Consider the following 26,888-nt stretch of genomic DNA (forward strand, 5'->3'; position numbering starts at 1 on the left):
CTATATCTGCTGAGGTATTATCGGCACTTCAATGTGTTTGTACTAGAGCTCAGAAACTCGTTTTATAATTATCAGCATGCTTGTAAAACTACTATCGGAACACTGTATGTGGAGTTGTGTTCTAAGGAACTTTGGTTTTCAATCGGAAATGATCATTGTTTTTGTTTTCGTAAAATTTGAACCAGAATTATTGCGCATATAGATGAATTATTTTAAGGGGCAGTATTCCGATCCTGATAATCAAGAATCAATGAATAGCCATATAGCAGGCTATAAGAGTAGAATCCGTCTCGGGTAGAGGATCCGCTAACATTCTAAATATAACAGGTTTTCGTTTTCTCAGTGATTTTTATATTCTCCACTACATTTGTGACAACTATTGTAACAAGTGATAGCTTATATGCTACAATATGCAACACAGAGGAATTAAATTTATCCAGAAGCTAAAAGTACTACAGATAGCCTTATGACTACAAATAGTGGTATTAAGAGATCGAGTCAATAGATTATATCTTGCTCTACACACAATAGAGGGAATGGACATATGAAGTGAGATTTATATACAGTCACCATGTATAATAGGTGGCACTCACCTACACGATTATTTTTGCCCCCAATTATATGTGATATAGAGACTTATTTAGGTGTAATCAGTTTTTAAGACACAACCTTATTCATTTTTTATTCTGTTGGTCATATTTTCCTGCAAATTTTAGAGATATTTTAGAATAATCACAATAAAGGCTAAGTTTTATTTATTTTCCAATTCCCCAACACCCTTAAATAAGTCATTAATATGGAGTGAATAGTGCATAGTACTTAAACGACCCTCTTTTCTCTCTCTTTACCTAATATGTAATCCATGGGTTTCTGATGCACCCCTCGCTTTAAAGAATATAATTAACTGATGAATTCCTGTATAATGAGTTTTTTTTTCACTCTTGGACATTTAGTGCGACCTTTCCCATTCCCCTTAACTTTATTTTAATAAATGTGTAATAATAAAGAAAAAAAAAAGGAAACAAAGACACACAGAATAACTTGAGAGAAAAAAATGTTTTACTGAAGTCCATAACATTAACGCCTTCTATAATACTGTGACAAACACCCAATTTCCAGACAACACAAGTTAATCCTTTTAAATACAGAGCAAAGTTTGCATCGGCTTAAAGCTTGATAAAGCACCAAAACTAAATATGATGGTTGTTTTGATATCTATAGAGTTTGTAGGATTTATTAACATCGCTCCATCTTTACAATCAGGAATGAATAATGTCATTATTTTGAGTTGCTAAACCTCCTCATGAGATGGTTTCTGGAGTTCACAGTGGGCCGGAATAAAATGATATAACATTTTGGCATGAACATGCAACAGAGCATAGCCCAACTGGAGGACAGGATGGCAAAGATCTCCATGGCCACTGTGTACCTTCCACTGGTGGAGACGTGAGCAGGGATGAAGGACAACCAGACACTGAGAAAGGCTATCATGCTGAAGGTAATGAATTTGGCCTCATTATAGCTGTCGGGAAGTTGCCTAGCCAAGAAAGCAACTACAAAACTGATCAAAGCCAAGACACTGAGATAACCTAAAGTACACCAAAATGCTGTGGTTGAGCCCTCATTACATTCAAAAATGAGGACTCCAGTTGTCGGTTTGTAGCTATATTCAGGGAAAGGTGGGGAAAGAACAAGCCAAGTGACACAAATCAGGAACTGAAGGAAAGTTCCTAAGCTAATAACATAACGTGAAACATGAGGGCCAGCCAATTTCTTTAAATCACTGTTTGGTCTAGTAGCCCTAAATGCAATTGTAACCATGATTGTTTTGGCTAAGATACATGAAACACAGAGGGAAAATATCATGCCAAAAGCAACCTGTCGTAAAAGACACTTCTCACGCTGAGGATAACCAATGAACGCCAAAGAGCACAAGAAGCATAGAGAAAGGCAGATCAGAAGAAGGCAACTGACGGTATAATTGTTGGCTCGTACAACAGGAGTGGCTTTATAAGAAATAAGAAGCCCTAAAATAGCTAAAGGTACAAATGATGAGATGACACTGGTGGCTGTTAAGGTGATGCCCAAGGGCTCTTCATATTTTAGATAGTCAATGGTTTTTGGCAAACATCTGTCTTTTTCCTGACTTGGCCACTTATTCCATGGGCACTTAAAACACTCAGTCGAGTCTGAAACAAAATAAAATAAGATATTGCCAAATTCCACAAAATCACTGTTTTTGCACAAATTTTGTGTCTCCTTTGGTCTACTCACCAGTCTGATTGGAAATCTCTCCTTGTGAACAGGTGACACATTCATAACAACAGCTTGGTTCTCCTTTCTTAGCAGCTTTTCTGAAACCCGGGGAGCAATTATTATTACAAATAGAAATTGGGACCTAGAATTGAAAAAAATAGGGAGTAACATAAATAATATAAAACAATGAAAGGACATGATAAAGTGTATATACTGAAAAAAATAAAATCACTGCAATTCAACACAATTAAGTTATAAGTTAAAAATCACATAACATTAAATAATAGATAATAATTCAAATATTAAATAATACATTTTATAAGTTTGTATTCCTCTCATTTGAGGTGCTTTGGAAGGAGCCTTGTCTCATCTATGGTAAGCACCTCTCACTCCAACCCACAAGACTACTCCTCTGCTGCTCCACACTTATTGAATTCCCAACCACGCTCAATAAGACTTTCCTACAGCCTTCAAATCTTTATATATATATATCAGAGAGAAAACCCATCTCTTTTTTAGAGGTGACTTTATCCCGGATAACACTACTCACACTAATGCATCCTCACAACTGTCCCAATATCCACTCTGAACCACATTTGCTCCATTTGTTTCAGCTGTGCCCTCTTTCACTTAGAATGTAAGCTCTCCAATGAGCAGGGTCCTTCATGCCCTTTGTTGTCATGTCTGCGTTTATTTTGTCCACTTTGTTTGTCCCTGTTTTATGTATGTTTTGCTTTCCCTACTCTACGGCGCTGCTTAGCACTGTGGCACCTTTAAAATCTGAAATAATAATAATAATAATACGAATAATAAGGAGCATTAGAATAGTGGCGCTGTTACATAAAAAAAAAAAAAAAACCCTAGAGCTACTCAGCATTAGGCCCCGTACTTTAGCGGTCCATGAACAAATATTTGGGCCCCGTACCTAGAGATGACCGGCTTAATGCCAAAAATAATTATAACATTAAACATATAACACGTTCATGGGGCATCTTACCGTGTGATTATCAGATGACCATTGTACATCACTTGTGTTGATCATCAGGACTTGTTTAATGACAGCTGTACTATAATATCTTCCCACCTTGACCTGTCTTACTTTACCCTCGGGACTAAGTTTCCAGTTGACAATATCATAGACAGGTGGAGGATCCCCATTGTCATCAAAGGATAATGCAATTCCATTGCCCATCTCCACTTGTACCTTCTTCATATAGTGTGAAATCTATAGGGGAATTGCACAAAATATGTCCTGATTCCCAAAATTCTATGCCGATAAAATAAAACCATATCATTTCTAAATCTCTCTCAAAAGTGGTAGTTTAGAAGTAGGAAATATACTGTACTTTAAGTCTGCATCTTTAATGCTTTATTTACTATTGAAATTGATTATTATTTACATAGTGTATACAATTTTTAAACAGCAGTGTAGAAGAATTTGTCTGTCACACACTGCCTGACACAGTGGCGGAATTACCATTGGTGCAGCAGGTGCGGAGCACTGGGGCTCATGGAGATAAAGGTGCCCACTGCATGGGGAACTAGGGAGCTGTGGGCCCCTGTTTCCTCCTCCCCTCTTCCCTGCACCGAGGGCCACAGCTCCCTAGTTCCGCCTCTGGCCTGACAGATAGCTTACACTCAATTTTGGTGCCAGCAGCGCAAGGAGACAAAAAGGTACATTTTCTACACTGTACTAGAAAAGTCACATAATTTGATTGGTTGCTTCAGATTCTTCCCATACACCAGGTGGTAGGTTTACTAAAGCTTCTAAACTGGTAAAGTGCAGTTGTTGCCCTTAGCAACCAATCAGATTCTAGCTATCATTTATCTGGCGCATTCTGCAAAATGATAAGTGAAATTAGATTGATTTTTATGAACAACACGTCTACTTTTCCCTTTTCAGAAGTTTTAGTAAATCTATTCCCAGGTATTGTAAATGTCCCAATTGTGAGTTGTTCAGGGTAACAGTGAGTCAAAACAAGGATTTATGGTTTCCATCAAGGTAATATTGCTAATATTTCTATAAATACTGTAAATTCATTCACTTATATTAAAGTAATTTTATAATTTTCCAATAAGCATTGTCTAATCGATTTCTTGTGTTTCCAAAGCAGAAATAATTTATTTAGCAGATGCAAAAGTTTTAGCAATTCAATACATAATTATAATACAGTACAGCCGATACCAAAAATACATACATACCACTGCGCCAGCCTGCGCTAGCTGCGCTCTGCTGGTATCAGCTACAGCACTTCACACCAGAATACTGTGGTCAGAGAATGACTGGGCTAGTACCAGCAAAGCTGTATTATATACACTCAGTGTTACAGAGAAAACAATGCACATGACGTGGCATGCTTCTTTAGTTCCAGGCTTCAGGAGGGTCCAGTGTAATGCAGGTCATAGGCTAGTTCAAACAACCCCCTCCAAGGGTGAGGGTCAACATTCCAGATGATTCTCCCGCCCAGAAACCAGCTTAAGCTAGTCTATTCACAATACACAGTCAGTAACATTTTTAAACATTTATTCCCTAATATCGCTAACTAGAGTATGCAATGTGCGATCCCTTCGGTGAATGAACCGGACAACTGCGGATGAATAGGGGATTAAAATGCTGCTAAACATGACATAGTTCCTGCAACCTGAACCTTAAATATCACTAAAGTGTACATATAACCTTAAAATATATATAACTATTACCTAAATACCATCTGCTCATAAATCACTGTGGAATGGAACCATTATAAATATGAAATATATAAATAAATGAATGTGAGAGTGCGAGTGTATGCGTGCATATTTTATTGTGCGATCGCGCTGTGCCACCCGTTACGTGCATACTGATCGTAAATCACATGGTAAAATAATATTAACCAATATGCTTTCGTTCATCCATCTACTTCAACACTTAGTTCTGACTTGCATTCTTTTGCATGATGTTTAATTATACTATGCTATTATTTTTATTTCGTGAATCTTCAAATCTCCAAACTAAACAAAGGAACTTATATGGAATAATGTATCCCTCATGGTGAATATTAGAATGTACAGAGGAGCTGGGATTGTGTAATCTACATGTGACAAATCATTACAGTGACCAGTGGAAAGAAGTTTGAAAGAATGAAGTCAGTCCTGGGGGTAAATGTATCAAGCTGAGATTTTTCTTTCAGCGATTTCAAATTGAGACAAGTGGTGATTTTATGTACAAAGTCACCATATGTATTAACCTGCAAAATTGAGATTCCAAAATACAATATCTGGCTATTTGTGTCGATTTTAAAACACCTATCCACAATTGTCCTGCCGGTGATTTAGTCAAACTTGCCGAAGATTATTCAGAAACTCGCCCATGATTTAACAAAAACTGAAACTTGCCCAAGATTTAACAGGAAAAAAAAACTCGCTGTTAGAGCTTTCTGGCCAATGTTAACATAACAGGAGACACAGTCACAGTACAAGTTTAAATTTTGAGGGTGATCATGATTTCTTTCTTAGAGGGGCAAAAATTATTATTAATTATTTTACGGGGGCCAAATTATTTTATGAATAAATTAGTAAGCCAAATTTCATTAATGATTATATGTAAGTGATTTTTTACTTTTTTTTATATTATAGTGGCTGTATATTTCATTACCAGTGGGGCAATAATTATATTTTTCTTATATGGCAACACTTAATATTTCTATATGGGGACACCATTTAAAGTACATAGATGTGACAATACAAGTGGCAGCATGCAGTTGTGCTCATGAAAATTGTGGCTAAGAAAATTAATAATCATTTTTGCCCATCTAATAAAGAAATCACGATTACCCTCATAATTAAAACTTGTATTGTATTTCCTGTTATGTTAACATTGGCCAGCAGTGGAAAGCAGATGTGTTTGCTAATCTCGTCTATCCAAAGCAGCATGTTGGATTTGGAGATTTTCTCTGCACTCTCAGGCGAGTTTGCAAAATCGTAGTTTCATACATATGGCGACTTGTATTGCTAGAATGGCAAAACGTCGGGACTGTGATTTGTAGCAGTTTTGGGAATGGCAATTTTGAAAAATTACTTTACTGGCGATTTTTAATCAACTTGCACTTTAATAGATCGGCAAGTTTAATCTCGCCCAAGAAACTGGTTGAAAATCCCAAATTGAACCATGATACATTTACCCCTGAAGAAAAAACATGTGAATGGTTGCTGGTTACTCACACACAATGGTATAGTAACTGCTTTAGAGTCCCTTGAAGCAGTTGGACTGTCAAGGGACCCTGAACCTCTCAATGATGCTCTGTTTCATTGAGTTTTCCTTCCTCAGTTGGATAGTTACTACTGCCCTACATCAGTTCTGTCTGTTTGTAAGGGCTTATAAATACCACGGGGCTCATACTGAGTTGGACGTACATGCATAAAAAAATAAGCACTAAAAAGCAGAATGGAAAAATAATGTATTTATGCCCATAAGCTAAGTCAGATCCCTATCAAGATGCATCCAGCTCTGCACCAGTGCGTATGTACCATGTTTATGCCAGGAGTACTTACACCCAGATACAGTTACACCCAACCAGATTATAACCGCAATACATCTTTTTTGTATTTGTCTTAATAGAAAAATTGCATTTGCTATTAGGTTTGGTTTAAATGAAAAAATATATAATACAGCAAATATAGTCTTTCTTTTCATGTACAAATTAAATAAGCAGAAAATGAATTCTAAAATATGCCCAAAAACTCCTATTATATAGTCATGAGCAATGAAGAAAGCACAAATCAGATTTAAAGCTGAACCCGCAATCAACCAATCAGATGTATTTAGCTTGACCTGGCAACCATCATCACGATAAACATGTATTTACACCAGCCCACAGGACCCCGCAAGAGTACTGCTCTATCTGCATTTCCATGTGGGTCTGCCTCAGTTGGCAATTATGCAAATACACCATCACTGTACTTGTTCTGTGATTCATAACATCCCCTCCCCACACCTGTATTTAGCCTTAAGCATATACCTTTTTTACGAGAGGCACAGTACAAATTTGCATAGTATATTAAGCAAATGGCCATACGCCAACTAATCACGAGCCTCCTTGTCTCCCCTGTCCAATTCCCAATGCCCTGAACTGTTACTCTTTTTTAAATCTCTATCCCTTACCATACTCCCTGTACCTTGACCTGTTCCTCACTCTCAACCTTCTCTCCCTAACTTAACCTGCTCTTCACATCCAATTGCCTGTCTCTCTTACCCTATGTCGAAATAATAATTAGCAAAAAAGCCTATATTACCAATTAGTTCAATAAAATGAACCAATGAGCTTGAATTTTATGTGTTTGTGCTTTTAAGAGAACGGAAAAACACATATTGCACAATACAGAGAAAAAATAACCAGAGACATGTTTTTAGTAAATTTCCATTATTTCACAAACGCCAAGTAAGGCCAAAGAAATATTGGCTCCAGATAAGGTCAAGGTGACCTTTCCAAAAGGCCCTTCCAAAAGAACATGTCACTTTAATGATTGAGACTTAGATTGCCAGCAGTGATGTAAGCTGGGAAGGTGTGTTTTAAAGTAATGAGTAACAAATTCTATAAAAGAATGACTTAATCAAATATAGATTGTCAATTGGCATTTGAGACCCTGCGCGTATGTCTGCTTCGTCCAGAATGGCTGCATATATGCATAATATAATTTTAATAATAAATAGAAATATTATATTTTGGAAAACTGCTCATCTCATTTATTATTTAAAGAGAAGAAAATAGAAAATCTTATACACCTACCTTCAATACCCTGTCTTAACCCACTCTCAAACTTTCCCCTACCTTGCTTCTGATAATAGTCATTGCCCCACACAATGCCTTTTTAGATCATTACTTGGGCTTCTGCTGATGTAGAACATCAACCACCAGACACTTCTGTATCAGCCTGTTTAGATCAGCAGAAGCTCAATCATGCTACCAAAGAATGAGTAGGCTGGGCTTTAATTTGCAGGACCGTCATGTAAATGGTGCTTTCCAGAAGTCCGTTCCTCTTTTATAGAGGATTAGAATATTTTCCCAGGGTGCATTGCCTAATATTCTGCCTATTGTTACTGACTGTTCTGATTATACTAAAAAACAAAAGCAAAATAAATGCTAGAGTGGCAACTTTTTCTTCACTTTAACATGACTTCTAAGACAAGACAAGAGGATGACAATAAATAGACTTTAGGGAAAATGTGGGGTAAGCAAAAGGTGGCCAGACAATGGGGTAAAACCAAGCTAAAAGATAATATGAGTACAAAGCAGAGTAGACGACTATAGACAACAGTGGGCAGAGAACAGATAATGGCCCACAGGAAAGAAAGTACAGATATGATACAAGGAGGAAGAGTTTGGAGAGCGTCCATAATGGCACTCAGCATGTACAAGTTAGGTGTAAAGTGTGTGAGTGTTTTGGTGTTATTAGGGCTAGAGACATGGGGGTAAATGTATCAAGCTAAGAGTTTTCCAGCGGGTTTGAAAAACCAATCAGATTCTAGCTATCATTTATTTAGTACATTCTACAAAATGATAGCTAGAATCTGATTGGTTGCTATAGGCAACATCTCCACTTTTCAAACACGCCAAAAAACTCTCAGCTTGATACATTTACCCCATGGTGTTGTTGGTGGGATGTAAAGGGCATAACTGATCAGATTCTGTGTTTCTGAAATTCGTTCCATAAAACATTTTTCCTCTTCTTTCAAATTTCCCCACCTGGCAATTAATGTTGGAGGAAGCAGAACGTAAAGCTCTTTATCACTATTAAAAAACAGAAATCTTACAACTGGATTCTTACCTGCCATGGTTTGAAATTCAAGATACTTGAACAGCTTCTTTTGATAAAGGGCCCATTCCCTGCTCTGCATGTTGCAAGGTCATGTAAAGTCTGTGCTATCACATGCACAGCAGAGTAGAGAGAAAATACTTGTCTTAGACTGATTTCATTATTGAAAGGAACTCTGTTTTCAGTTTTATCTTCCAAAGTACAGTTTTGTCCTTGTCTGTCTATTTGAAACGTGAAGTTATGGAATTCTAGAAATGCACATCTAAGATTGTCCTCTGAGATCATTAGGTCCCGTATTTCTTGTGTCAGTCTGGGCAAATTAATGTGTTCTATAAATTCATGGAACCCTGGGCCAAAGTCACTTTGAAAGGTAAAGCCTACAGTTCCTAAGATAAGTTTCCAATATTTTTCTGGTGTCAAGATAGTAGACGTTGCCCAAGCTTCACTGGCCACCAATGTCTTCTCTGTTATGTTTTGTTTTAAAAGTTCATCAAATAAAATAATTAAGTCAACATCAGTTGCAAACACAATCACTGCTTTGGCTTTTGACATCTTAATGGTCTGAATGATGTGTGGAATATTGCGATCAGGGCGGTTCCTCTTGATATATAGTAAGAACTCCACACATGCTCCAGATTTGAGGATTTCTTGTCGAATGACCTGAATTCCCTGAAGCCCATAATCATCAGAATCAGCGATCATCCCCACCCATGTCCATCCAAAATGTAAAACAAGCTGGGCCAATCCTCGGGATTGAAAAGTATCACTAGGCACAGTTCGAAAGAAGGATGGAAATTGTGTTTTATCACTCAGAAGATAACTGGTTGAAAGGTGACTGATCTGTATAAACATACAATGGGATATTTACCTTCATGTAAGTGGCATAATCTCTTGTGTACATTCTCGATCACATTTACTAAATGCAGAACATATGAGGCACACTGTGAAATGCTATTTGGCACCTTGATGAGTGCTGCAAGTCTAGATTTCCAACAAAATGCTTTGGTCTGTTTCCAAATGAGCAGGAGTGTGATAGGAGGATGTGGGCATAGGGAGGACATTGCTTGTCAGTTATGGAAAAATGTTGAAGCATAGTAAAAAGCAGACCCAAAATGAGATTTAATTTTGTGGAGCAAGGCTATTAAATAATATTCCTTGCTATGTGGAAGAACCTGTATCGATTTTCACTCAACAAAAACACTGAAAATATATTTGGATAAAAAAAACAACCTATTTTTTCAATTGAAAGGGATAGAGGCAGAAAAAGGAGCGCAAAGAGCTACGGATATAATGACAAACAAAGGAGAGACAAAACATAGATCAAAGGTGGCAATGTTTACACTCATTTGCAATTGTGAGCAGTCCAGCGCGTGTGTCCAGTAAGATGCAGTCAGTTTTGACCTATCCAGCACATCATAGTAACAGCAACCACCACCGAGAGAAGCTGCACAAACATCGTCGGAAACATACAGGAGATGTGTGCGCTGTTAAGCTCTGGAGGAACAACCTGGACACATTACCTCCTGGCCTCACGGAGACATAAAGAGGTAGGGTAAGTGGTAGTGAGGTTGAGGAAGAGGTTTACTGGACACACGCGCTGGACTGCTCACAATTGCACAGGAGTGTAAACATTGCCACCTTTGATCTATGTTTTTCTCTCCTTTGTTTGTCATTATATCCGTAGCTCCTTTTTCTGCCTCTATCTTTGCCATCTAATATAGGAGCTGCAGTGCTATTGGAGAGAGCGCTTATCTTTAACATTTTATTTAATTGAAAGGGATGATGAGTATGAAATTTGATGTGGGCAGCACGGTGGTACAATAAGTAACACTGCTGCCTCACAGTGCTGGGGTCATGAAATTGATGCTAGGGCCCTATCTGTTTGGAGTTTGTATGTTCAACCATGTTGGTTTCCTCAATCAAACCATAAAACGTACTGGAAGTTTAATTGGCATTTGGCAAAATGGACCACAGAGTGTGTTTGTTTGTGTGGAAGGGATTTAGAATGTAAGCTTCAATGGGGCAGGGAATGATGTGAATGATTGCATATTCTCTCTGTATGGCGCTGCATAATATGATTGGCTTTATAGAAATAAATGATGATAATAATAACATAAAATGTGACCATTTTGCCATTTGACCACAGTGCACCTCCAAAGATTTGTTGAGGCACAACTTTAGCTTGTGAAGTCTGCTCCTATGTGTGTAGATAAGGCTTATACCTTTATGTGTCATTGTTAGACCAGCCTGCTTTACGGTGTGCATCAAATGTGCCTCCCAAATTACCTCCAGTGTGTTGTAATCAGAGTGTAAGTTATGTAAAAAAAAAAGCAGAAACTAAATGAGATAGGCAATGCATCAGTGTTTGCACAGTTAAACAGGAGTGTACAGATTTAGTCACAGAGTAGAGTCAAGGAAGAATGATTTTCTTTAGGGCGGTAAGATTGTAAATACACTAATGAGGGCAAAACAGTCAGAATTTCTGTTTCAGATCTAGGGGTATATTTACTAAACGGTTGGTTTGAAAAAGTAGAGATGTTGCTTATAGCAACCAACCATATTCTAGCTATAATATATTTAGTGCATTCTACAAAATGAAAGCTAGAATCTGATTGGTTGCTATAGGCAACATCTCCACTTCTTCAAACCCGCAGTTTAGTAAATCTAGTCCCTAGTCTGTGCCATGCACTAAATATCCAGTGGGTAAAACATTGACTATAAAGGCTACAATGCAAGTATTGTTTCTAAGAAGTTACTTCTAAAGTAGAGATTTTTTGGTGCCTTATAACACACAAAACATTTTAGAAACTTTGCCGTCACTGTATTTGTTGAAGGTATATTAGACAGTATGTTTGTCAAAATTTTACTTAGACAATAAACTAATTTTGTTAAAGTATTATAAAATGTGTCTCTGGATCCTGCTTTTATAACCTTTGTGAAATGTATGAATAATTTCATACAACATACTTGTGGATACCTGGTCAGGCCTAGGATGTGGGCCATGAAGATTGAAATCGTGGAGCTTGAGTGGCCAATGACAGCAGCCAACTGCTCCCTCTGTCGGCATTGGTAGTTAGGTATAGCTTTCTTTTGCCCAGTTATAATTCGAAGGGTTCCATCAAGCTCCCTCTGGATCACTCGACAGGAATCATAAACATGGAAGCCCAGGGTGACATTGGGGAGAATTTCAGGGTTGCTGTTTATCTCCTTCACTGCATACGGTATGGTCAGCAATCTAATGTATTTGTCCAATCTAAATCTGACAATGAAATAGATGCAAATATGTTTATTAAATAATTACAATGACAGTACCTAATAAAACAAAAATCTACTAGCATTTTAGAAGCCGTTTGAACCTCAGAGTGTAAAGTATAAATCACAATGCTGAAACAAAATGGTAAATTCAAAGAATGGCATTAGATTTCTCCATTCACAATGCATCCAGTTACAATCAAACCACTCCATTTTAGACTTTTATATGACACTCTGAACTTGTAATTGCTACTCATTTCTTAAAATATTTCTCCTATCTTGCGCCTAATACCGTCACCTCATCTTCACTTCCAATTTCCTGTATCCCTTGCACTATTCTCAATTCCCTGACCTGTTTCTCACTCCAAAGCCTCTCTTATCTATCCTGCGTCCAATATCCTGACCTATACTTCAATCTCAAAGTTCTTTCTTCTTTCCTACTTCCAATACCCTGACCTGTTCCTCACTTTAAATCTTCTTTCCTGTGCATTGTTTCCAATACCTGACTTTTTCCTCACTCCCAAATTCTTTCATCTGCCCTACTCCAAAGCCCTCACCTATTCCTCACTCGTAAACCTCTCTTGCCTATCCCTCTTCTAGTACTCTGACTTGTTACTCACTCCCAAACTTCTTTCCTCTACCTGCGTCCAATACCTGACCTGTTCCTCACTCCCAAACTTCTTTCCTCTGCCCTGCTATTAATACCCTGACCTGTTCCTCAGTGTCATAAGTCTTTTCTGTTCCCTGCTTCTAACATCATGACTTGATCCTCACTCCAAAGCCTCTTTTCCCTATCCTGCTTCCAATACCATGACCTGCTTTTCATTATCAATTCCTTGTCTCGCCTACCATGATGCCAATACCTAAGCTGTTCCTCATTTTCTGTATCCTCTACACTCCTCCCTATAGCCTGACTTGCTCCTCACTCCAAATTGTATCTCTCCCCTACCCTATTCCCAGACTTGACTGTTAATTCTCTGTCTTCCCTGCCTGCTCCCAGCTGCAATATGGGTTATAGTTTATGCAGCATATGAGTAGATCTAAGGTGTACTCTAAACTATAATGACCACCTACCTACAAGGATACTCCAACACTTGTTTCACAATAAGGATAGATAGATAGATAGATAGATAGATAGATAGATAGATAGATAGATAGATAGATAGATGCATTCATCTGTTTCCTGATAAACCTGTCTACTTTTGGAAAATTCCATTTACATGATAGCCGTGTTAGTCAATGCCCCACTCAATTCCAGGCATGACTCGGGCTTCTGTTGACACAGAACACCCCCTTGCAGATAGATCTGTGTCAGTCTGCTTTGGTCAACAAAAGCCTCTGTCATCCTCTAAAAGCTCAATAGTGCTTTGATTCACAGGCCTACCATGTACATGGCTTTTTCCAGAAGCCCATTCTCCTTTTGGAGATGTTTATGTGCATATTCTGCAGACTTTGCACAAAAAGGTATACAGTGACTCAAAACACTTAAAAACAAAGCTGTCATTCAAAATCATCAGGTGTGTTGTGAAATATTCACTAAATCATTTAGGTGAACTCACCTACACATTCAGTTGGACCTTAACTTTAAAAAATACTAATCAATGTGTACTTAGAAATTCATGTATCTCTCTATACATAAAAAGAAGAAGTTTCTTTGTTTCTTTGTTTGTTGTTTGATGGCACTTTCGGTAAAACTGCCATATTGTAAATAGTTATTTAGTATTGATAAAAGTAAGCTATTAGACAATACAATGACAATGCGACAATGCGACAAAGCGACAGAGCATGAAATATTAAAAACATAATTTTTTGGCTAGAACTTTGACCCTTTTCAGAGCCTTCTACTGCATAGATTTGGACGAAAACTTCACAAAGTGGTAACATTAGATCCCAGAAGACATACTAGGGGGTTGAAGTTGGACTTCCCGTTGGTGTACTCTGGGTAGAACTTTGACCCGAGTAGCCTGTTCTGCGCCTTCCACTGGATGGATTTGGATAAAAACTTCACAGTGGGGTGGCAATTGGTCTGGGATGCCTAATGGAGTGGCTGGAGTCCCAGTCGGAACTCCGGTTGGGCAGAAATCGACACAGGGACCCTGTTCTGGGCCTTTCACTGGAAAGATTTGGATGACATCTTAGCTGATAAGTATTTTTAAAATGTTAACAGTTACATCCAACTCATTAAAATGTAATAATTTGAAGACTTAAACCCGGCCAACGCCAGGTACTTCAGTTAGTAACTAAATAAAATGCACAAACATTCAGATGAAACATGGATATTAGTGATGAGTGAAATTACAGCAAAATTTTAGTTTTGCAGAGATGTAAAGTCTCAGTGATGTAATCTTCAAGCTCCACTTTGCTTTGCTCTTCCTAATGGTGCCATTCTGCTCTGTATATTAAAATTTGTATTTCACTCTATTTATAGCCTATGAATAGAGCTGGGATATAGAAATCAATTACTGTTGCCTTATGCTCTTTGTCGAGATTGGGCAAGTGAGGAACAAGGCACATATACCTTCCATGTAGAACATTTTTCAATGTGTGTGGTCCTGTGCAGTACATACTTAAAGCAATTACAATACCCTGGTCTTCTTCTTATTTTTTTCTTGGTAAAATGACAATAGATAAAAAAAGATGCTGCTCCGCAACAGAGCAAGTTGGACAGACTTTGGCAGAATAAAAGCACCTGCTCCCCACTTTTCCCTTCCGTGGCCCCTCCTCACCCCTAGGGCCTTGCTTAGCTGTCAGAAAAATTAAAAAGAGTAGAGCGCTGGGCCGCGGTCAAAAATAGCAACACTGGGTTCCTACCTAAATTTTCCAATGTGACCCAAAAATGCACTGTTCAAGTTTTAAATTAATTCCTGGATAAAAGCAGATGTTCTGATATCTAAGAAAAGACAAAACAGTGCACTTGAATCTGCATTAAAACGTATTCATTTTATGTGCTACTGCTGTATACATTGTAAATTAAATTGTTAGAAATAAAATCAAGTTGTAATGTAGATCCCATCCCATATCTAAATCAGCCCCATTCTTACAAAATAATTACACTTTTATACATATCTAGCCAAGTTATCTTTAAAATCTACCAGCAATGTACAATGTGGTCTACAAATTAAAGTGATAGATAGTGACTGGAGAGGCCATAAGTCAAATGCAATTAATATACTGTGTTTGTGTGAATGTCAAGCACTTACCCATTCAGGGTTAAGTCTCCTGCACATCCAGCCAATAAGAACCACAGGGAGGGTCCTAAGCTTGCCAATATTTTTTCACCCCCAGTGGATGTTGGGTCTTTTGTTTCCTGCACTGAATACCTCCCTCCCATCAATCTAATGTTGTGAATATCTTGCATTGATGTCTTGCTATCCAGTTTTTTCTTTCCCTATCACAGAGGAGGCACAATAGGTGAGAGAGCATTGCAGTCAGTGATTAATTCATATGGTGCTTCCGCTGATTGGCCACAGGACACTGCTCCTTTGGAAGCAACCTGACTGTTGGTCCTTTTGTGTGGAGGACCCCTTGACCTTTGTGTTTTTACGTCATTGTCGAGTCCAGAAGGGGTGTAGTCACTCTCACACCAGATTTAGCACCGGCCAATCATAAAGTAATATATCCTAGGACCAGTGGTGTAATGGCAATCTGACCTTACACTGTTTGGTTTTGCAATTAGTGGCTAGCTGACTGCATTGCTTTCGCCACCACCATATATATCCTTACATTTAAATAAATCTGTGATCTTTTGCCAAATTTAAACGTGTGTCCGTGTGGTTATTTTATGCTCTTAACATAGCAATATAAATCTGAACATATGAAGGAGTCTGGGTGTATGAAAGAAAGACATTTACACAATGCAGTTTAATAATAAATAGACTGATATGGGTAACACCTACACTTTTGTTTCTATGTTTCAATCAATATTTAAAATGTTAACTTACTTTGTACAGATGGCTGGTCCTGGTTTCTGAGTGAATGACATATTGGGGTATATGCCTTCCACATGGATGGTTAATATTACCCCGATTGTAAGATCCCCACTTTCAGAACTCCCCATCATTTCTTGGGTGTCCAGATTGCAGCTATGTCCACTGGAATAAGAGTGTTCTGGAAGGAGGTAATACAGAATGAGGTACCAGAAGGACTTGTATAACAGACTCATCAACCTGGAAGAGACAGAAGCGATATTATAGTAATTATATGGTCATCTCCTAATTCGGTTGTCGGTTCTTCAACTCTTTACTGATCAGTCTTTAATTTTTTTTCTTTGGCACTTAGAATTAGAGATGGGCGGGTCCGGTTCCCCGAGAACCGAACCCACCCGAAATTTGGGTATCCGAGAACCGAGCTGAGCAGCTCAGTACTCTCCCGCCCGTTCCGTATCCAAATCGTCATCGTGACGTCGTCGGATCTCGGGGCTCGGTTCTCGCGATACTTCAACATTATAAATACACGCCTCCACAGCAATCCATCGCCATTTGACAGAGGGAGAGAGCAGGGTGTAGTCACAGGCTGATTAGAGCAGGGACAGAGAATCCAATATTCTTCTTGCAATTGCTCTAACAAAAATCGCTAGAGAAGAGAGGAGGATATATTTTTTGTTAATATTTGGCACTCCCCAGTGCTTTTGGGGTGTCCCCCATAATTGTGCATAAATATTTCTGGCTGTCAAAAGTCATATCTGTCAGCAGTATCTACCAACTAATTGTTAGCACTCCTCAGTGCTTTTGGGGTGTCCCCCATAATTGTGCATAAATATTTCTGGCTGTCAAAAGTCATATCTGTCAGCAGTATCTACCAAATAATTTTTAGCACTCCTCTGCGCTTTTGGGGTGTCCCCCATAATTGTGCATAAATATTTCTGGCTGTCAAAAGTCATATCTGTCAGCAGTATCTACCAAATTATTTTTAGCACTCCTCGGTGCTTTTGGGGTGTCCCCCATAATTGTGCATAAATATTTCTGGCTGTCAAAAGTCATATCTGTCAGCAGTATCTACCAACTAATTTTTAGCACTCCTCGGTGCTTTTGGATTGTCCCCCATAATTGTGCATAAATATTTCTGGCTGTCAAAAGTCATATCTGTCAGCAGTATCTACCAACTAATTTTTAGCACTCCTCAGTGCTTTTGGGGTGTCCCCCATAATTGTGCATAAATATTTCTGGCTGTCAAAAGTCATATCTGTCAGCAGTATCTACCAACTAATTTTTAGCACTCCTCAGTGCTTTTGGGGTGTCCCCCATAATTGTGCATAAATATTTCTGGCTGTCAAAAGTCATATCTGTCAGCAGTATCTACCAACTAATTTTTAGCACTCCTCAGTGCTTTTGGGGTGTCCCCCATAATTGTGCATAAATATTTCTGGCTGTCAAAAGTCATATCTGTCAGCAGTATCTACCAAATAATTTTTAGCACTCCCCAGTGCTTTGCGCTCAGAATGGATTCAAAGCAGTCCACATATGATCAGAATGAGCAACCAGGTTCTGTCACCAGTCCTGATGTTAGTGTTCCCAGTATGTCATCTGGCCAAGGCGATGTCAAACAACAGAGTGTTTCCAAATTAGTGCAAAAAACAAAAACCAAAAAATTTTTTACTGTGAAAGCGAAAAAGAAGTGTAACTGAGCAAAAGTTAAGTGACGATAAAAAAAAAATTGCAAGCATGCCATTCTACACACGCAGTGGCAAACAGAGAATGAGGCCTTCACCTTTGGCTATTAGTGGCAGATCCCAAAAAGTTACCCAGCCTACAATTGGTGCACAACTACTGTTACACGTCAAAGCCTAGCTGCAAGATAACAGTAAGGCATTAGAGGATAATGTTTGCTCTGATTCACAAATTACACCAATCCCTGTGGAGAGTCCATCCAACAGTGGTATGTCTAATCGTGAGCATTCTGTTAGTGTACCCATAAAGAAGGGCCCTTTCAGCAGTTCTGCTGATGTGTACTTGAACAGCCCGAGTGTAGCCGCTGATACACAAATTGAGGATGCCACTTTGGAAATTGAAGAGGATGAGGGGGAGATTTGTGGAGGTGACGAGGGCGCTAATAAGGATGTTGATGATTATGATGCAGACAGAAACCAAATTGCCTTTCTCAATTTCTATTTATATTCTAGATTATATAACGGCTGAATAGTTTTCTATTTTACTCCTAGTGGAGAGGGGATCTGATGCAGGCAGATACCAAACTGCCTTTGTCCATTTCTTTGTATATTCGAATTTCTAGTTCTACGGTCTATGCAGGCTGTTTTTTTTTCTATTTTACTACAAGTGGATGGGGGGGAGGTCTGATGCAGACAGATACCAAACTGCCTTTGTCCATTTCTTTGTATATTTGAATTTCTAGTTCCACAGTCTGTGCAGGCTGCTTTTTTTATATTCAACTACAAGTGGAGGTCGGGGGGGGGGGGGCATAGATAGCCACCAAACTACCGTTATCCATTTAATTTTACTTTCTAGTTCCACAGTCTGTGCAGGCTGCTTTTTTATATTCAACTACAAGTGGAGGGCGGGGGGAGCATAGATAGCCACCAAACTACCGTGGTCCATTTAATTTTACTTTCTAGTTCCACAGTGTGTGTAGGCTGCTTTTTTTAATATTCAACTACAAGTGTAGGGTGTAATATACACCCAAAGACGATGGCTACATTGCCAATAATTAAAGATGGAGGAGGTAGACAACCAGGTTTGTCTGTATAATTTGCAGACAAGTGTTCGAATTAAGGGCAGCCTACCAGGGATTAAACTGTTTTTTTCATAATTTATTAGCTTTAGAATTACCCCACTTATCTAAGAAACTGGTGGAGCACTAAATTAGGTTATTTTAGACCAATTTTTTTTTATTTTTTGCGAAAATAGCAAAACAAAACCAAAACCAAAACCAAAACACGCAAGGGTGGTTTTGCAAAACCAAAACCAAAACCAAAACACAAAGGTAATCCAGATCCAAAACCGAATACAAAACCAAAACATGGGGGTCAGTGACCATCTCTACTTAGAATGGGATATTTTAGAAACTGGTAAACATAGATACATTCTCGATCATAGTTTGCAAGTGTTCCTTTCTTCGGGGATAGCTATAGCTTGTAAAGATTGATGCCTGGAAATGGGTCCCTATTTTCCAATATTGACCATCTACACAATAAAATCCCACATTTACTATGTGTTATGAACAATTCTTAACATCTTGATTTTTTCTGAAGAGGAATATTGAAGATGCAAAAAATGTTTCATGTATTGGTGCACCCCCAAATTCCAGTGTGGGGAATTGACCGGGACAACCAAGATTGTGGGTCCTTCTGAAAATGCACATGGTGGATTAATCAGTCTAGCGCCACTCCCTTCATTATTTTCAGTTACATTTTCTTTTAAAAATTAGCAGCTGTAATTAAGCCTCAATTTTGCCTTAAGTTAGTCATGAAAAATAGGGAATATCAAGATCTTTATTTTATCCTTAACTATTATACTGTACTTTAATGTAATTACTTTAGTAGAAATGTGTTAGAAAATGTGCTAGGATAGCCTTTAAGTGTAACTGGAAGATGCAAAAGATCCCATTAAGTGTATAGACCAAGGACTAATCTCTGCCACACCAAAGACTTATAAAATTCAAGTCATTTTGCTGGGGAAAATATGTCTCTGTGCATTTCTGCCCCTGGACGCACCCTCTTTGCACCTTATATATCTACTAAATTTGGGCACACATATATGTGGCCACATTATGAAATCCAGGAATTTAGTCTATGGGACATGGGTCCAGATTACTTCCAGCAACACTAGCACTTAATAAGAAAGTGAACACACACAGGACAACAGTGGTTAATTTTTGACTGTATTGACTAATGTCCTCTTAATTTTGATAGTTATTGGGACATTTTGCTGATATTGGCTGTGATAGCGCAGTGTGTTGTTTGCATATAGACAATTGTCACCTATACTGAAGTGTGCCATGTTCAAATAGAGTCTTATGGTGGTTACTCATTCTTTAGTTACTGATGTTGGTCTTAACATAGACCTTTAGTATGTGACCTTAGAGATGGTAACTAGCTTATTAATAAGTAAATATGAGTAGAAATGAATACAGCACAAAAAAGAGGCACACAGGGGTTAACAATATAACACAAGAGATATGTGTGGAGGAAGTAATCAAGATACCTTATTCACAAGGATTGCAAAAAATAATATGCATTTAATCAATATAAAAAACTATTTCATACATACAAACAAAAATTTCACATGAAATTGCACAAAATAGATATGTAGAAAACAAATAAATAAAAATGGCAATCAACACTGATAATAGTATCAACCCTGTGAACCGGACCTCACAGTAGAGTGGTAGATATGTTGAACACTTCAGAGGAATATATTCCACATAAACCCAATAAGTCAGTGAATATAATGTTGTTACGTAATTCATTTCTACTCATGTTTCGTTTATCTGTTAGAAGGACAATATCCCATTACAGCAGAGAATGTTATAGCACATAGGGCCAGGTAAATTTTTCTCAATTTATTAAAAGTAGTCAGATAATGTCTGTCCCTTACTGTCATCTTTATACCATCATTTTACCACCGCTCTGTAATATCGGTATAGTGTGTAGCTGAAAATTTAGAATTGAAGGAAATGCACCAGGTCTGGTCGTGGGACGATTTGTGACTGTGAAAAAAGGATTCACAAATATTTTATTTGTAGCTCAAACAAAAAAAAATGTATTAATGTATTTTAATGATTTATCTTTATGATAAAACATTGTTATGGATGTAAGTTAGTAATTAATTGCTTTTGTTATACAGCTGCTTGTTTCCAAGGAAAGGCAGTTTAGAAGACAATTTTGCTCAAAGACAACTGTTTAACCCTTTTGCTGCCAGGACTAAATGTTGCCACTCAGGAGATAAATTTTAGATAGTTTTTTGTTTGTTTGTTTGTTTGTTTGTTTTTCAGGACGGAGAGACCTTGTTTTTGGCACCATAGTCTTTTTTTAACTCGTTTAAGTAAGCGGTGAGAATACATAGTAACAGGAAATTGTATTTTGCATTTAGTCAATATAAAAAAAAAGGGATATTTTTCGCGACAAAAGTGTTAAAACCTGGGGATGTCACTGATAAATAGGAACCTTTGCTGACTATATCATACATGTGCTACAGTGACGTGTACAGGGGCACTATAACTCTGCTCTGGTGCCTACATATCACTAGTTACACCTGTGTTGTATGTAGAAATCTAATTCAGGTTCAGCAATCACATGCAGTAAAATAAAATGTAAATAATGTGTACATACCCCATTGTGTTGCTGTGTTGTATATCCGGCTATTCTGTGACCAAATGGACATTAAATATAAACATCTCCAATATATATATAATTTTTTAGAGAGCGAGAGGGACACATATTCCCTTCTGATATATCAACAAGTTAATACTAAAGGGACCAGAAATTATTATCCAGCAGACTATACTTAAAAAAATTAGCTTTGTCTATTAATGTGGAAGTAAAGTGTTAACTCAATGTATTCCATTCAGGTTTTATTTGTCTCAATGGGATTAGGATCCTACATAGAATAGATAATTTCTCATAATGATCTGTAAAAACACAGCTGATTCCAGCAATTGTGTAGTAGGAACATAATTGGCCTTATCACCACTGTCTGCAGTAACTCTGTCCTAGATATGTAGATGTGGGCTTTCTACATAATGGACTGATGGTCAGTTGGATGTATGTCCATTTGCACAGTGCAAATTGCAAAACTTAGCACTGTGCATGACCACAAAGAGAGCACACGGATATGAGCACATGCAGAGTTGTGCCTGACACTTCTATCTCTTTAGGACTGGAGAGGTTGAACAGAGGAGGGAAAGTGCGGTCTACCATTGGCTGAGTACAGTAAAGTCATGTTTATGTGAATGCGGCTGACCAGAAGGAAGATGCATATACGCCTATTAGAGCTGTAACCTTTGCACCTACTCGAAGGCAGGTGCAAATATATCCTGCAGATGGGGACTGTCACTAGCTCTTGCTAGCCGCTTCTGATTGGTTGATGGTAAATTCACCACTGAATGTTATATAAACATGTTAACAAACTTTTCTTCTGCTTATGACCTAGTTGTGATGTACACCTGACATAAACATGGTGTATATACTACAGGTGCAGACCTGGGCGCATATTGAGATATAGCATATGGGCTTAAATACTCTGGGACTGATTTAGATATAGTATATGTGCTTAAATTCTCTGGGCCTAATTTGTTAAGGAAAGCAAGGCAAAGAAATGAATTTGTTTTCTACTAGACAAAACCATGTTACAATGCAAGGGGTGCATCTTAGTTTATTATTTTGCACATAAGTTAAATACTGACTGTTTTTTCATGTAGCACACAAATACTTGATAGTTTTATGTGTACACTGAAATTTGAAGTTGATCTAGTACATGCTCTTCCCCAACTATAACGCTGTCTCCACATTTTAAATTTAGCTTCCCTTCCAATGCAACATGGTTTTGCCAAGGTGCAAAGTGACTTATTTTTTTTGCTTTATTTTCATTAATGAATCAGGCCCTCTATTTTGATTACCACACAGGCAATGCTACGTGCACTACATGGTGCACACAGCTCTCCCTTTTCGAGCAGAGCCGTGTGAAGTGGAACATACCTCCCAACTGTCCCTACAGTCAGGGCAAAGTCATAACTGAGTGTCTCAGCACAGTTGGCAGACTGTCCTGCTCTCTCCTACCTGTTCTTCCTGCATTAACTACCTGTTGCTGCTCTTTGTGTCCTAAGCTCAGTTGCTGCCCATCTTGATCCTGGAATGTTGGATCCCTGTTTGGAAAAAGGACAAGTACCTAATAGAGAAATCCCAGTAAAGAGTGAACACAGTAGGCCTCCCTCCCCAAAAGCAGCCTGATATTACATCAAAAGCACCCACGTTTAATAATTAGGCCTCCCAGCAACCCGGGCAGTAAATTGATGTCATTCATCTTTAATAAAAAAGATCCATTTCCCCCCAAACAACCCCAACATTAAATTAATAGAATTTACATTTAATAAATAAACCTATTACCTCCCAAACATTAAATATTTAGCATTCACTTTTAAGAAATAGCTCTCCTTCTCCCCAAACTCAGCCACACATTCAATTAATAGCACCCAAACCACCCCAGCATTAAATGAATAGTTCCATCATCACACCCTTAATAGGTCTGTCATAACCCCACTATTAAATTAGATATCCTCAACCTTCACCCCACCAATAAATTAAAAGCTCTCACTACTACGAAATATTTATCCTACTAATCCTATCTAATATCCTACTATGAAATTAATATTTCACACCACACCACATAAAATACCCCCTACACTTACATTAAAATCCCTCCCCTCCCTCACACTTATATTAAAAGCCCCGTCAAGCCTATTTTTACAAAGAAACTTTTTTACTTATACATAAAATCTCCCCATTTACAATAAAAGCACATGAGAATCTACCCCCACACTCACATTCACACACTCACACACTTACCCTCTTCATTTAGTGTTGTGTCTTCCTGCTGCACGCATGAGACATGCAGGCAGTGAGAGAGAGATGTGCGGGAACACACAACAGGGGAGAGAGGGGCGGGGACACAGAGCTGGGGAGAGAGGGGCAGGAAAACACAGCAGGAGAGAAAGGGGTGGGGACACACAGCAGGAGAGAATGGGGCGGGGACACACAGCAGGGTATAAAGAGGAGCTGGAGGAACTGCAGGGGAGAGACAGCTATGAACAGTGCAGAAAGAAACAATCTGCACACAAGCTGGAAAAAGGGGCTGTCCAAGGGGCAGGGTCCAGCCACCTCAATTATACAGTGCCCCAGGCTTGGATGGGGGTTTCCAGGCACTAATAAAACCCCCTCGTTTTGCCTATGCAGAGGACCGTGAGGTGAAGCAGTGAAGCCCAAACCTGCTTGCCGAGGTCCGCAACAAAAACCTTTATCTTGTTAAACTCCACACTTCTGTGGTAGGTGGAGTCAAACCATTAAAGGCCCCACTGGGCCAGGGTGCCAGAGCAGCCATAAGTATGCTGGTGCTTGTAGTACGACAAGCAACAGCATGCCCAAACAGTTAATGGCAGCCTGGCATGCAGATACCTGTAGTTTACCATGGACAAAATGGTTTGTTTTTACTGTTAAGTTGGCTTATTTTTACTGTTAAATTTTTGTTATTATCCCACATTCACCAACCAGGGGTGTGGGGAGAGCCATAGTGCTTTCACTACAGGGCTGGGTACCCTCAGGGGGTTCCATATTTTTTTTAGTGGACCCCATCACTTTAGGGAATCCAGCCCCATGCTGACCAGCCTGGATTATCATTATGACAGGGGTATCCCACATTATGTGTTCCCTGCTCTACTGCCAACATTCAGAACTGGTAAAGTCTAGTGCTGGTAATAGCAAAATCAAGATTACCCCACGCATTTTATCCCCCTTACCCCACGCTTTTTATCTCTCAAATTTTGCTAGTACCATCCTCACCTAGCAGCGCTAGGGTTGCTTAAGCTTATTGGGGAGGGTGGGAGGGAGCACTCTTGATTTTTTTTATATACTGCAGATGTATTTATTTATTTTTACTGTCTTGCCAACGGTAGTGTTATTTACTGCTGTTTCATTTATTTATTTCTAATGTGGTGCCAGCGGCGTCGACATTGCAACTTTTAACCTAATGCATTACATCGACATTGTGACTGTCGACATTACAACCTGTCATCGGTAACATTGTCATTATTTTAACTGTGGTGACATAATTAGTATGCCAACATTCTGAATATTGACCTTTTAACTGTGTCAAAATTCTGATTGTCAGTAAGATGTCAACATTCTAAATAGTGACATTTTCATTCTGCCGCTGCAACTAAATCCCCTTCCTTGGACCATTTTGGAAGGTATTAACCACTGCATGCCCAATAATACATGCCATTTTGGAGATGCTCTGACCCAGTCATCTAGCAATCACAATTTGGCCCACATCAAAATTGCTCAAATCCATGCGCTTGTCCATTATTCCTGCTTTAAACATATCAACTTCAACTATTGACTGTTCACTTGCTGCCTAATATATTCTACCCCTTGATAGGTGCCATTTTGTTGAAATAATCAATGTTATTCACTTCACTTGTCAGTGGTTTTATGTTGTGAAGTTGTATAATCCTGGTGGTTGCTGGGAACTCACTAAATCTGAGCTGGTTAGGAGATGACAGACACAGAATGATGAGACAATATAAACATTATTGGATTCAACATTACTTGTGCAGCTAAGCATCAGGTGCTAAAGTGTAGACGTCCTATCCTCTGTTTACAGCATAACAATGAAATGCATTGTTATCATGTCATCAGCTGGTACTGTGCACTGTGTATTTGTCATCACATCAACTATTATCAATCATCATGGGCAGCACGGTGGCCGAGTGTTTTGCCCTTCTGACTCACAATGTTGGGATCATGAGTGTGATTCCTGACCAGGGTCCTGATTCATTAAGGAAAGTAAAACAAAAAAAAAATGAGTAACTTTTCACATGGGCAAAACCATGTTGCATTGGAGGGGGAGATGAATTTAAAATGTGGGGACAGATTTATAACATCAACTTCAAATCTCAATGTAAAAATAAAGTTATCAAGTATTTGAGTCCTACATGAAAAAACAGCCAGTATTTTCCTTATGTGCAAAATAATAAACTAATTTGCACCCCTTGCATTGTAACATGGTTTTTTTGCCTTACTTCCCTTAATGAATCAGGCCATAGGTCCTTATCTCTGTGGAGTTTGTATGTTCTCTGTGGGCTTCATCTGGGTGTTCCAGTTTTCTCCCACAATCCAAAAAGACATACTTGAAGGTTAATTGACTACTGTCAAAATTAACCCTAGTCTGTGTGTGGTAGACTGAAAGCTCCAATGGGGCAATGACTGACGTGAATGACAAATATGTCCTGTGCAGCAGAGAATATTGTCCTATATTTATATGTTTTAAATAAATAAATGATGATGATGATATCTGTTTCACATGTTTATAGTTTTAATACATTTCACTGGCCATATAATATGCTGCTCATGTCCTGGCATTTAATGTCTACAACTTCATAAATCCAATTCATAGTTTGGTGCACGGTGCTATCTGTACAATGCAACTTATGTCGCTTCATGCAAAGTAGTGAAATAACAATCCGTAGATAGCATTTTAATCTGAAAATGTAAAACTTGTTAGTTTGAACAGCTGTACCTTATACAGAATGTATACATTTAAAAGAAGAAGTTTGTTTAATTGTTTTTTGATGAATATCTTCGACACCCCTGCACCGATTGAGATGAAAGCAATTTAAGGTAGTCCGTTTGGATCCTGGACAAGGTTCTAGGGGGGTTAGGGTCCTAGACGGATCTCCCATTGGTGCACGCTGGGCAGAAATTGGACCCGGGGAGCCTGTTCTGGGCTATAGGTCTCAATTGTCAACAAATGATTTTTGTGTTGAAAGACCCCGAGGCGAGATTGTAATGTGTGTTATGTGATGAATAACACAACAGTCATTTAAAAAATAAATAAATTACATCTATTTTTAGAGCGGAATTC

General features: G+C 38.5%; 1 protein-coding gene across 1 annotated transcript; it reads right to left on the reverse strand.

The window, feature by feature from the left end:
- Positions 1-1,278: 1,278 nt before the first annotated feature.
- On the reverse strand, positions 1,279-16,695 carry LOC142150578 (extracellular calcium-sensing receptor-like). The gene is made up of 7 exons (XM_075205778.1): positions 16,622-16,695; positions 16,242-16,466; positions 12,016-12,307; positions 9,190-9,888; positions 3,356-3,481; positions 2,275-2,398; positions 1,279-2,189 (listed from the first exon to the last, which is right to left on the reverse strand). Exons 1-7 carry the CDS (start codon positions 16,693-16,695, stop codon positions 1,279-1,281), a joined length of 2,451 nt encoding a protein of 816 aa, XP_075061879.1.
- Positions 16,696-26,888: the final 10,193 nt, after the last annotated feature.

This window comes from Mixophyes fleayi, chromosome 4 (assembly GCF_038048845.1).
Source record: "Mixophyes fleayi isolate aMixFle1 chromosome 4, aMixFle1.hap1, whole genome shotgun sequence".
Lineage (NCBI taxonomy): Eukaryota > Metazoa > Chordata > Amphibia > Anura > Limnodynastidae > Mixophyes > Mixophyes fleayi.

Coding starts and splice junctions, on each gene's coding strand:
- LOC142150578 (XM_075205778.1), bottom strand. CDS start 16,695: ATGACGATTTGGATACGGAACGGGCGGGAGAGTACTGAGCTGCTCAGC. Junction 2,399..3,355: donor AACTTAGTCCCGAGGGTAAA/GTAAGACAGGTC, acceptor TTTCAATTCTAG/GTCCCAATTTCTATTTGTAA. Junction 2,190..2,274: donor AGAGATTTCCAATCAGACTG/GTGAGTAGACCA, acceptor ATTTTGTTTCAG/ACTCGACTGAGTGTTTTAAG.